Raw genomic sequence first — 13,197 nt, 5'->3', positions numbered from 1 at the left:
GCCAGTCCCCGTCGTGATTTCTGCTTTATTTACCCGCTTTAGTCGCCATCTGCGAGCTTATTTCAGTAGCGCGTGTAAAATGACACGGTTATATTTTTGCTCGTTTTTTTTTCGAAGCCTGGAAATGTTGATTTTGTTGATGTTTTTACTGTTGATATTATTTTTGCCTGTGAACTGTAAATATGTAAGCGCCCATGCACATCTCGCCACCCTAATTAGTTGAATTTGCATTTTCATTATATTAGCATAATTTGTGTGCGTGTTTGTGTTTTTGTTATTGTGTTTTCTGATGGACTCATCCACTCACCCACTCACTCACCCTCTCGCAAATTCACCCCCTCATACACTCGCCCTTTCATACACTCCCTCACACTCTCACACACTCACTCACCCTCTCACTCACCCTCTCACTCACCCTCTCACACACCCTCTCACCCACTCACTCACCCTCTCAAACACACATTCACTCACTCACTCACCCTCACACTCACTCACCCTCTCACACACTCACTCACACACCACTTGCCCCTTCCCTGACATCAGCGTGTCAGCCCAGCCACTATGGTCCTCAGTGCCAGTTCCGCTGTGATTGCTTCTCATATCAGATGTGCCACCCGGTGCAGGGCTGTGTCAGCAGTAAGATACACAGCTACACACACACATGCATACAAACATACAATACTTACTTACACATACAAAGACACACGCGCAAATACACACGACAACCCCATACAGACACCCCACTCACACATACAAACGCATATATACTTGACGGACACGCACATACAAAGACAAAGATCCCCCGTAAAGCCTGAGCAGGATTTTGGGGCAAGTGCTGTTAGCGAGCAGCAACCTACGAAGGGCGGCACGGCACGCGAAGGGGGTGGGTGGACAGGACCACGCCCGGCCGCCTTTGTCTCCCGAGTGGCGATGTTTACACACCGCATCAAATATTCATTGGAGGCTAAGTCAACCGAGGAAAGGCCCAGAAACGGTTCAGATAATCGTCATTGGTGTTGAGCAATGCGCTAACCGCTGCACCACCGCTCCTCGCAACACTCATACACACACAGTTACACACATACATAGATAGACATATACACGAGGTTGCAGGTTAATTAGAACCAACAACAGAGTTGTTATATATATTAAAATTGTCAGTGATAATGTTTTTTTATATATATTAACGATTCGGCCCACTGGCCATCATCAGGATATACTGCTCTTCACAGAGAGAGAGAGGCAGTCTTGCATTAGTGTTGGTAGGGAAGGTTGGAGTGCCAGGCACTATCGGATCATGAGCTCACTGGAATTCAACGAGTCACCGGCGTTTGGAACATTAGTGAAGGCACTCGCCTTTTGCCCGTCAAAGGACGAGTGCATTTCAGTAAATCTGAAACTTGCAAGCGAAAAGCAGACCGCGACGTGATATTCATTGCATCAATTCGTGTGCAATTTGGAAGGGCGCGGTGACACAGACCTATTTCATTTAAAGGTTATAATCCATGGTTCATCATGATGTCCTTTTTACTTCTGTCTTAATAGCGTTACGGAGACCCAAATAATATGAATCCCTGCAGTTACGAAAGCTTTAAATCGGGACGTAACCTGTTCATGATTATTAATGAGGGGGGCTGGCCGACGTGGAGTGACGTCACGCGCGGGACGCACTGACATTCTTGGCTCATTATCGTCGTAAAATCCACGAGTTAATGTGCTGATCGTCTGTCTGAATCCATCCTGGTGGTATATTAACGGCCGGGGCGAGTGCGCCTCTTTAATTAAGAGAAATGCGACCACTAATGGGCCTTTTTGAACGCATTTCGCCTGCACAGTAAATGGCCCTGCATTCCTGCGCGGACCAATGGGAGCGCAGCATTGCTAATTGATGGCATTGCTTCACGCTACGATACCAAACGCGTGGACACGTGTGGACACGCGCACACACAGAAACACAGACAAAGATCCCCCGTGTAGCCTCATCAGACTGTCGGAGCAAGTGGCGTTCGCGAGCACGCACGGCCACGCCAACCAGCACAACGGCACCGACGCACACAAGCGTGTCCATGCACACAAAGCCACGTGGCACACACAGTCGTACCGACACACACACGCAACCGCACGCACAAACACACCACACAAAGACAATCACACCAACACGCACACCACGCTGCACTGCTCACCAGGCTCATTTAGTTTGATGAGCGGTTTAACAAAAAAAGGAAACGTGCGAGTTAAATTAATGTGCAAACTATATTGGCACGAATTGCAGCCTGCCCAATAAAGCACGATACATTTGCTCCACGATGTAAAACAAAAAGATAATTGCACACAATGAGACGACGAGCAGCGACCGCTTCGGAGCGTTTCGTGTCCACGCGCGTGGCAGTGAGCCCAGAGCTCACCCCACAAGTGGGGACGTCCCAGTTTAAGTCCCGGTCAGGGTGAGGTTACCCAGCTAGTCTCTAACATCATCATCACCACCAGCAGCAGCATTTTCATCATCACAATCACCATGGCCACCAGCATTCTGACTATTATAATAATGACCATCATCATCGTCGTAATCACAATCATCACCTTCATTATCATCATAATGACCACGTGGCCACATGGTGATTAACAATCATCACTATTATCAAAATCACCATCATGGTCATCATCGTCATCATCCCACTAGTGTCAATGCAATGATCATCATCATGACTTCCTGGGCACCCAACAGTGGTCGTCGTGCGGAGAGACTGGTCCCCGCCATAGGAATGTGGAATTCCCACCATTGTCTCAGCACCAGTGATAATGTTCATGCAACACTTAAACTCGACTTTGACTGATTGTAATCACTTTAATCATTGTCTTCTCTCCACGTGCGCGCGTGTGTGTCTCTCCTCGACTCCCCTTGGGGGTGGCGCGCTTCAGGGGGCATGGGGATGGGAGTGGAGGGATTTGGTGCCCTCGTTCCCCTCGTGCCCGTGGGACTGCCGCCCTCCCCGGCCTTGGCCCCATCGGCCGGGGCGGGCGGGCCGCCCGAGGAGGCAGCGGGCGGGGAGTCGCTGGGGGCCGTGGTCGGGGTGGTGCTGGTGCTGCTGCTGCTGCTCTTGCTGCTACTGGCGCTGCTGCTGCTCGCGGTGTTCTACCGGCGGAGGCGGCGGCGGCTGCGCGGCCTCGCCCGCGGCGGGCGGCGCGAACCGGGAGCCGGGGCGGCGGCGGCCGCGGCCTCGTTCAGCGCCGGCGCGGCGCGCTCCGTGGCGTCGGAGTGCGCGCACGCAGGCACGTGCACGCGCGCGCAGAGAACGAGAGAGACGCACACACACACGCACGTACACGCGCGCGCAGAGAACGAGAGAGACGCACACACGCACGTGCATGCGCGCGCGCACAGAGTGACAGACATACATATGCGGGCAGAGATACGAATGCGTGCACGCGCAGCGAGAGAGGAAAGAATACACGAAATGTGCACGCGCAGGGAGATACGCAGAGACACGTGCACGCGCGCCGAGACACGTGCACGTGCGGAGAGACGTGCACGCGCGGACACAGGGAGAGAGGGAGAGCTACAGGCGCGCACACGCGGCGAATTCATGGGTGGATCTTTACGCGCATGCACAGACGCACGTACGTGCTAATGAGCACGTTGGTGGCTAACACACGCAGTTCGATGGCACGTACCGTGAGCTGGGACGATCAATGTCAACCGATGCACGGTGACTCCTCTAACCGCACGCGCCCGAGTGGTGAAATCGATTTTAGGTTTTTTTTTTGCCGCGGACGCTGTCGCGTTCACGCCAAGCCTGAGAGCTCCCTCCCGTGGTAGAGATTTTAATATCCGGACTACGTGATGCTGTTGTTGTTGCGTTGGCAGCGGTGCAACAGGCACAGATAACAAAATAACAAACAAACAAAACTCAACGCATTCATCAATAACAGAAAATTAGTACATAATAGGCGACGTTTCTGAATTTAGACCTTCACTTGGATGCCACTCAATATGCACACGGTTAAGGAAAGCCTCAGTTTATTGGCAAGACACCCTCCCTTCGATCTCATTATCCTCTCTGGAGGCTCAATATCCACCCCTCCTCTCTCTCTGCGTCTCTGCATCTTCTACGACTTTGTGTGTGTATGTGGACATTTTTTTGCACCGTACGTAACCAACTGTTCTAATCGGAGGTGAGTGGCGCTCTACTCCTCACCTACTCACCTACCCACTCACTCACCCACTCACTCACCTACTCACCTTCCCACCCACTCACCTCCTCACTCGCCTACTAACTCATGAACCAACCCCTCCCTCCTCTTCTTCTTAACGTCTATGCCTCCACGACCACGACTCTACGTGCATTCACCGTAACGTATGTCTCAACTCCTTTGAGCACCCGGTAAATACCAAGGGATTATTTTTAAACCGACAGGACCTTCAGTTTAACGGGCAACTGAATATAGCCGGGAGACGTGACAATGATCATTAATTAAATGCTTGAATGTTGAGTGGCGCCCGAACTCTTCACGACGCATAGAGAGTGGTTGGCCGATATGAGTGCGCCTGCACGCGTGAATAACCCGTGTTGTTGTTGTTGCTGTTGGTTGTTGTTTGTTGTTGTTTGTGCTGAGACAGAACACCCGGTGCAGTGCGGCTGCCACAGCCTGTACGTGAACCCAGGCTACCAGACCCTGAGCCAGGGCCACAGTGCGCAGGGCATCGCTAACAACAACTTGGAGCTGCGCTGCACGGGGAGGGTGCGGCGAGCACTGCACTGCCACCCCGGCCACCAGAGTTCGATTCCCGCTCACGGCCAATACATGTGGGAGATGGGTTTTTTTACCGGGTCCTGGGTCTCCTCTAGGTCGACTCGGCCTCAAATGAGTGCCTGGTGCAATGTGTGTTAAACGCCGCGGCTGGGCGTGGTGTTGGCCACCCACGCCCTCGGGCGCCGTTTTGGCCTTCATAAGTACGACTCGCCAACAGCACTTGCCCTGACAGTTTAAGGCCACACGGGGGATCTTTGTCTTTGTGTACCAGCCCAACAATGCCCGCGTCCCCGCGATGAAGAACCTGGAGCGGGAGAAGCTGGCGGCGCGCTGCGCGGAGGGCAGTGCCACTCTGCCCGTGCTCTGGAAGCGATCCAGCAACCCCTACCAGCTGGGTACGTGAGAGGATCGTGGGAGACGGCGACAGCTTTGGGAGGGGTGGGGGGGGGGCAGGCCTTCTTCTAGCAGTGGATTGATTATGGCTGAATATGATGATGGGAGGGAGTTCCAAAGTGGAGCAGGCGAGGAGAAGCGCTGTGTGTCCCTGGGTTCAATGGCCGACCGCCTGTCCCGTGCCTCCGCAGGCGCCAGTGGCGTGGAGAGAGCCTATAACACCTGCAAGTCGCACAAAGGTACGCGGCTACCCCCCTCCCACCCTTCTCACCCCCACCCCCTCCACAACTGCATTGCCGCCCTTCACTCGCAAGCCGCGGGTTTAAACCCGGGAACAGCGAGACAAACTTTTTGACTTTTTAAACAACTTTTATTGCCGCCAGCAGCAACAGCACTGGAGGCGATTCCGATATGAAATACACAAAGTCCCCAGTAAACAAATGAAAATAAACGCTACGAATCCACGCGCGGTGGCGCTAAATGCAGCGCGCACAACACAAAAGAAAAGTCACGTGGTGGTGGTGATCGCGTACGCCACGGTGACGAGCGAGCGCTTCAGAAGGTGAACACGAGGGTGCCGTCCACGCTGGTACAGAGGGCTTTTCCAGCTCGCCAGCGTTCGAAGAAGACGCGTACATCACCGGCATGTGTGTGGTGTGCGTGCTCCAGCCGGAGCCGCGCCTTAAGCAGGCCCCTGAACACTGGAAGCACAGAGCAGCCGTCAGTATCACCTTCCAGCATCTTTTTCCTCGTTCTGTACGCCGCCAACTTCGCCTGAGCACAGGCGAAGTTGGCGAGGTCATGGCGCTTGACAGCGAGCGGCACGGCTCCTCATGCGAGGCGGGCACGCTCCGTGCTGCTGCTGCTGCCATGCTGGCAGTGGTACACGAGCACAGGTAGCAAATACATTGACAACAACAACTCAACACATTCGTCAAAAAGACCGTGTGGCATTACGATTAATGTATCGGTGACGTTTCGGGCAATGGCCCTTCTTCGTATCACATGGACATAAGAATCAATACATTATTATAAGCATAGTGTGGTATAATTGTGTCCTGTTTGACTCATCTCGTTTGTTATATGAGTCTGCAGTGAACGTTCGGTTATGGTTATCATTAGCAGCAGTAGCCGTGCTCTATCCACTGCTGGGTGAATGCCTCCCCACGTCGCCGTCTCTCGTGGCCCTGCGGCACAGGTCCCGTGCGCCTCCCGCCTGTGGTGGAAATCGATCATGGGTGGAGTGGTGGCGCAGTGGTTGGCGCACTGCGCTACGAACGCGCCGACCTCAGTTGGAGATTTCCATCGGCGGCCGCGGCTGACATCAGTGGCGATTGATATGTGACCCGTCCCTGCGTTGACCGGCGTGGTGAAGTATGGTCAAGCCGCGTGACCATCGTGACACGGGGCGACCTTCATCCCAGCGTTGGATTGGCCAAAGTGGTGCAAATTTCAAAATGTTACAAAACGGCGCGCGCCGCGCCGGGCACCAGCTCGTACATTCACCCAGCGGCACTGTCTCTCTCGACCCGTGCCTCCTCGAATGCATCTGTGCAGAGTACAGCAAGGGCAGCAGGGGCAGCTCTGGCTCGGTGGGCAGCGAGAGCCCCTACGCCACGATCCGGGAGACCCCCGCGCTCCCCGCTTCTCCCGCGCCCGCGAGGTCGCCACCCCCGCCGGCTGGGGGGGGGCCCGTGTCGCCCCCCCGGGGCTCCGAGGCGGCGGGCTACGTGGAGATGAAGGCGCCGGGGGCGCCGGGGGGGCCGGGGGGGCCGCGGGAGTCGACGTACGCGGAGATCGTCTGCTCGCCGGCGCACGGCCTCGCCGCCCACGCCGCCCCCGGCAGCACCAGGAACGTCTACGAGATGGGTGAGGGGTGAGGGGTGAGCGGTGGTGTAGCGGTCAGCGCGCTGCGCTGTGAACCCAACGACCCGGGCTCGATTCCCGTTCACGGCCAATACCAGTGACAATTATCTGAACCGGTTCTGGGCCTCCCCTAGGTCGACTCAGCCTTAAATGAGTACCTGGTACGGTGTGTAAACATCGCCACTGGGGAGACAAAGGCGGTCGGGCGTGGTGCTGGCCACCCACCCCCTCGTGTACCGTTGCGGCCTTCATAGGTGCTCGCTAACAGCACTTGCCCCTACAGTCTGTTAAGGCTATACGGGGGATCTTTTGTGGTATGTGTGTGTGTGTGGACAGGAGGTGTGTTGAACTTCTTTCGCGCCGTACGTCGCCAACCCGTGCTAATCTGAGGTGCGGGGGAAGGACAGCACACTGAACACAAACATCGGTGCTAGAGAAATGAGTGTTACGTCTCGATGATGATTTTAAAGTGCACAGCTCCAGTGGCATTCGTATGTCGGAAGGAAGAGCGTTCCAGACGGCCGTAGAAGCGGTGACCGCCGTTTTTGTTCGATGGCTGAGCAGCCAAAAGCCGCTGCCTGCTGCTGCTGCGAGGGTGGCCAGAGTCCGCGTGATGATGTTTCGTGCCCCGTGACGAGATCAGCGAGTCATTGTGGCTCATTTGCGGCAAGCACTGCGCGGGTGTGATGAGTGTGGGGGTGGCGGGGAGACAGCAGGGGCCGAGCCGCGGCGGCTGCGGTGGCTGCGCTGCTGCACGTGGCTGCCTGCAGTCCGCCCACGGTGCAGGAGGCAGCAGCGGCGAGGGTTGGTGGATCACCGCACGGACGGGCGATGAAGACCCCTTGCCGTGGGTGGGCGTAGAGGAGGTGCCATGCCCTGGCTAGGCCAGGAGAAGGCAGTACAGCAGCGATACTCATCGCCACAGAGGGTTGCCCCATTTCACGCGTGGGGATTCTCCAAGTGTTTCGGTCTCCTCATTAATCACCGTTGCTTTGATGAATAATTAAATTAATAATTGTATTTATTGTAATAAATAAGAGTGGGGAGTGCTCGCTGGAGAGAGATGAATGTTGGGGAGTGCGTAGATGAGAGGAGAGTTGTGGATGAGAAGGGCAGTGGCAACGTAGCTATCGAGTGTACAGGCGGTGCAACTGCACAGCCCCCCCCCCCCCCCCATCATGCGAACCGCGCCGTCGCTGCCTCTCTCCTCCGCAGAACCCACGGTGAGCGTGGTGCACGGCGGCGGCGGCACAAGCGCGCCGGCACAGCTGCACCACCGCCGCCACCACCACCAACACCACCCACAGCAGCAGCAGCAGCACCACCGCCACGCTCAGTTGCTACGGCGTCAGCAGCATCAGCAGCAGGTGGAGCACGGCTTGTACGACCTCCCCAAGAACAGCCACATACCCGGCCACTACGACCTGCTGCCCGTCCACGCGCACCCACAGACGGCCACCCTGGACAAGGAGCCTCGTCTCACCACCTCCTCCTCGGCGGCGGCGTCGAAGCGTCATCACACTCAGCAGCTGGAGGTGACGGCCGTTTGATTCTCTCGTTCGCCCTGCGGTAGAGGTCGCTCATTCTCTGCTGTCTCCCCCCCCCCCCCACCGTGTATTCTGGGATTATCTCCCCCCCCCCACTCCGCGCCCCCCCCAACCCACCCCCTCCATCTCCCCCCACGAGAAAGAATAATCACTGTGTGGTATCGGCCGATAAATCAGAGCCAGAACGAGCCAAGTAATTGGTCGACAAAGTTCACGATGAGGCTCCAGACCTGACTCTTCGCCTCTTCTCTAAGCTGTCGGCAGAGTCAGTGGGCTCCTCCGTGAGCCCCCCCCCCCCCCTCCCATCTTCACTGCGGTGAGACGAGGCACCTTGAGACGCGGTTGTGCTGAACGGACGCCCCTGGTAAACAGGCGAGGGCACAGCGCGCGACAGTAACCCTGCGACGCACGCGTCTAACTCACTTGCCACCTGTCGGATTTTGCTGCCGTGAATTTGCAGGGGCAGTTTTAAGTTGCCGCTGTTTATCGGTGCCGTGGGCTGCCTCCTCATCCCGTCCATCCCTGTCGCCGTGAGGAGGAGGAAGACGAAGAGGGAGGATGATAAGGAAGAGGGGCAGAACAATTCGAAGGAGGGGGAGAAGGAGGGGAGGAGAGTGCGACGCTCTCCGTTCAGCACCAGCTGCCTTCCTCAACTCACAGAACAACAACGACACCAACAACAACAACGACACCAACAACAACAGCGACACCACCACCGCGCAAAAGCCGTGGCGTGCACGCGGGGAGCCGCGTGCACGCGGGGAGCCGCGTGAACATTCTCTCCGTCGAAGTCTCCGCAGCGTCACAGACGCTGGCGTCGGTGGGAAGCGGCGAAGCCAACGCAATCGACCGATCGACGAAACTCTCCCCTCTCTCTCCTCTCCCATGAGTCGTCCGCGCCTCGGCGGTTGACCACGGAGGGGATGGGCGAGGGTGGTGGTGACGGTGGTTCGTGCGCTCGGCCGTGGTGGCGGGCGAGCAGTTGGGCGGTTACTGAAGCCACCGCATCCTCATCGTCGTCATCATCGTCATCGTCGTCATCGTCGTCACCGTCGTCACCGTGAGACGTGGCCACGACTGCTCGGCCACGAGTTGTATGATTACTTCGAAGGACGATCGGTTCCGCCGCCGCGACGGGGTGGTGGCGTAATTCGGCAAAACATGTGGGTGGAGCGGGGGGGTTGGTGGATCTCGCAGAGACGGGGACTCGCCCGCGCGGATCGGGCCGATGCGGTGGTGCCTGCACGGGGGAGACGGTGCAGCAAGTAGGTTGCTCGAAGGCTCGCAGTTGCGGAACTCTGATCGGCCTCTTTCTTTCGTACGGAAGAATTTTTTATTTTTCCGAGCGCCTGCCCACGACTCGCGAAATGAACACTCGCTGATGGTCAGAACCCCCCCCCCCCCCCACCTCATCCTGCACGAGAAATGTCGAGGACTCTTTGAGTGCAGAGTCGAGCATTCTGTTTGCTACCACGTGCCGGTCAGGGCTGGGGCAGCACACGTCGTGGCTCCGATGACTCGGTGGCCGGTGCGCGAGACGAGCCACTCGGTGGAAGTCCAGGGGAGGGAGAGCGGCCCAAGAGGGGACGTCCAACGCGGAGACGGAGCGGTGGCGATGGACTCGGCTCGCGCGCTGCGTGCGCCAAGCGGAATCGTTGCCTCGCGGTGACCGTGGAGGATGGCGGGTGACTTGGAGAGGCCTTCATGCAGCAGTGGATAGACCTTGGCTGACGGTGGTGATGATGACGACGACGGTGATGTCGGTGGCCGTCCGGCGTGGCGTGTTGCGGGACATTCGCGTGCGGCCGCACGGAACCCAGACGAGCGACAACTGCGGGGTGATCGGTTCGAACCCGAGCACAGGTCCCATGCCCTCCGAAGTGTGGGCAAGGGTTGGACCCCGGGGTTAGCGGGGAGACGCGGGGCCGCGGTGGTGGTGTTGGGCGCGGCCTCTCTCACTGAGTCGCGTCTCTGTTCTGTCTCCTTGAGCTAAAGAACGTCAGTGCGGACAAATGAAACTCCTGTTCGTGTCCGTGTGGTTCTGTTCTGAGTGGTGTGCTGTAGCGATGGGCACGATGCAGAAAGTCGAAGCGAGTTCCGGCTCAGATCATCTCCTGCTTGCAGCCCTGCAGAGCCGGTGGTGGAAACTCCACATTCATGTGGCGGAGAACGATCGTACAACCACTGTTTAACTTCCGAGCCACGTGACCGATGCTGACTCGTCAGTAATAATAATAATCTATATACATAAAAGGGAAATTTGTGAATATGTGTGTCCTGTTCGAAATGTTTAGCATACTTCCCGACATGCAACAAACTTGACATTTGGCATGTGGGTAGCTTCCAGACTGTACACAATGAAAAAAGTATAAAAATATACTTTAAAAAATTTTTTGGGTGGGGGGGGCGCAATAATGAATATATTTTGCACGGCAAGTGAGCGGTGACGTCACATCTGTGATATCACCCGCATGCGGAAGCGTCACGCAGTGTGCCTACTGACGTCACGCACCCCCCCCCCCAAACCCTCCGCGTAGGCCGTGTATCCCGCACAAATGCGCGGCGTAGCCGTCTCGATTTCCTAAGTCAACGCGACTAATTTCAGCTCGCTCTTCAATATAAAGCAGAAAATGCATCTGTTTGTGTGAAGCAGCAAAAACTCTCGAACGCTGAGCTCTGACGTCATGAAATGTGCACAGCTTCACGCTGTCTGGGATTTCTAAGGGTACTCGACTATTTTCAGCTCGCCACGTCATTCCCTTCATCGAGTTGCCTAAATCGACCTTGCGTATAAGTGGGTTAAGGTTTAATTTCTTTCAGTGAAAAACATCCCATTTTGTTAATTGATTTGATTCGAATTTTTTCTTTCTTGCAAGCATCAATTTTTTGGTCAGGGTTTTCCTAGTGAAATATGAAGTAATATGAAATGAATCCAAGACAATAATCCAAGTCCCGGGCGAAGCCGGGTAGTAAAGCTAGTTATCTATATTTTTCTAAATGTATGTTGAATCCATAAGAGGTTTTTTTGGGTTAGATCGCGTAAATATATAAATGTGTCGTTAAACCCGCCACCACCCGACACAACCAATTAGTAAGAGTTGTCACGTAAACAGAACATGGCCAATTCGTCACTAGTACAGCACTAACCGGTGTGTTGGAGAGCCAAGCCACACCATTTACAATCTTGAGTTACGACGTTTTGTCAGTAATTACAACTAGCTTCATCAAGCGACAGCCAGATTTGTGGAAAAGCCGACCTGTTTCGTTGGTCGCGGAAGCCTACGAGTTGAACGCAGTAAGATCAAGTGACCCCATCAGCCACTAGACGCCACTAAATTCACCACAATGTGTAAAATAAATACTTCATTCTTGAATCGAATCGCGCCCCTTAATAGTAACAATCCACACAGTCGCGAGGGGTTACAATCTCTTCGCCGCTGTTGACAACGCGAGGCGGTTGTGTGTCTGTGGCACGCGCTCCGCTGACGACCCCAGCCACCTGGGTTCGAGTCCCATCCACGGGGGACATCAGCAGCGCGTGAGATCTCAACCAGTCCTCGGCCTCTCCGCTAGGCCGACCGCGCGCTTTCAGATGCGTTTCTGCGGCCGTCTGGAACGCTCTTCCTTCCGATATCAGGAAGCGACTTGGAGCGATGCACTTTTAAATCATTTCGATTGAAAACTCATTTCCTTTAAAACATGATTTTTGTGTTTAGTTTGTTGTCCCTTCCCCGCACCTGCGATTAGCACGGTCGGCTACGTACGGTGCGAAAGAAGTTCAACGTACATGCGTACGATTTAGTTTTAAAAAATTCAGCGTGTTCACATCAGCGCTGGGAAGACCAAGGATACGCGGAGATCCCAAGATAGGACACCAGAGGGCACCATCACCACGCTCCGGCACCGGCGGATTGTGAACTGGGATCCACACGCACCACCTTTGTCACCGTCACGCGATTCGGTTCTGCTGTTGCTGTTGTTGTTGCGTTGGCAGTGGTGCACAAGAACGTCGAACAACACCGACTCAGCGCATTCGTCAACAACTCTGTGGCCTTAAAAGGAAACAAATATATATTTGGTGGCGTTTCAGGCAATGGCCTTCTTTGCGCTATCTAAAAGGGCCATTCCCCGAAACGTCACCTATTATATGGCCCACCCATTGTGTTCTATGAAAAAGCAGAATCGCCGGAAACGTCACCTATTATATGTATTTGTTTTCCCCTTTGAAGGCCACAGTCATATTGACAACCCGTGTTGAGTTTGTTTCATCACTATCACTGCCCTATGACGGAAGAGCGGCGGAGCGGCGGCACAGTGGTTAGCGCACTGCGCAATGAACCTGGTGACCCGAGCCCGATGAGCTTCACCCAGGTAAGTGGAGCGTGGACAGGACACCTCGCTGTGCCGGACGACGGCCGTGGGGGGGGGGGGGGGGGTTGAGACTCACCACGGGAGGGAACGCGCACAGGAGAGTCCGTCCGCCTGCGGAGATGGAGCGATTGCAAAAAAAAATCCCAGCGTGCTCCACCTGGAGCCACGGACCGCCAATGATCTCACGGCACAGGTGACCACCTCCACACGAACTGGGGCACCGGCTACCTGCTCGGACCCCCCATACCAAGCACGCGTGCTGGATCAA

General features: G+C 55.6%; 1 protein-coding gene across 1 annotated transcript in view; it reads left to right on the top strand.

The window, feature by feature from the left end:
• The window catches only part of LOC133346752 (multiple epidermal growth factor-like domains protein 11), a 104,913-nt gene extending 94,105 nt beyond the window's left edge, over positions 1-10,808 (top strand). The window contains 8 exon segments of the mRNA XM_061558603.1: positions 544-636; positions 2,920-3,270; positions 4,619-4,740; positions 5,024-5,147; positions 5,337-5,384; positions 6,703-7,014; positions 8,227-8,546; positions 9,019-10,808. Coding sequence (XP_061414587.1) covers positions 544-636; positions 2,920-3,270; positions 4,619-4,740; positions 5,024-5,147; positions 5,337-5,384; positions 6,703-7,014; positions 8,227-8,546; positions 9,019-9,030 — 1,382 coding nt within the window. The 3' untranslated portion in view covers positions 9,031-10,808.
• Positions 10,809-13,197: the final 2,389 nt, after the last annotated feature.

Source organism: Lethenteron reissneri, chromosome 24, assembly GCF_015708825.2.
Source record: "Lethenteron reissneri isolate LAM-NWPU_2019-01 chromosome 24, ASM1570882v1, whole genome shotgun sequence".
NCBI lineage: Eukaryota > Metazoa > Chordata > Hyperoartia > Petromyzontiformes > Petromyzontidae > Lethenteron > Lethenteron reissneri.
Note: the sequence above shows the minus strand (reverse complement) of the source record. Positions and strands in the feature narration are given on the sequence as shown.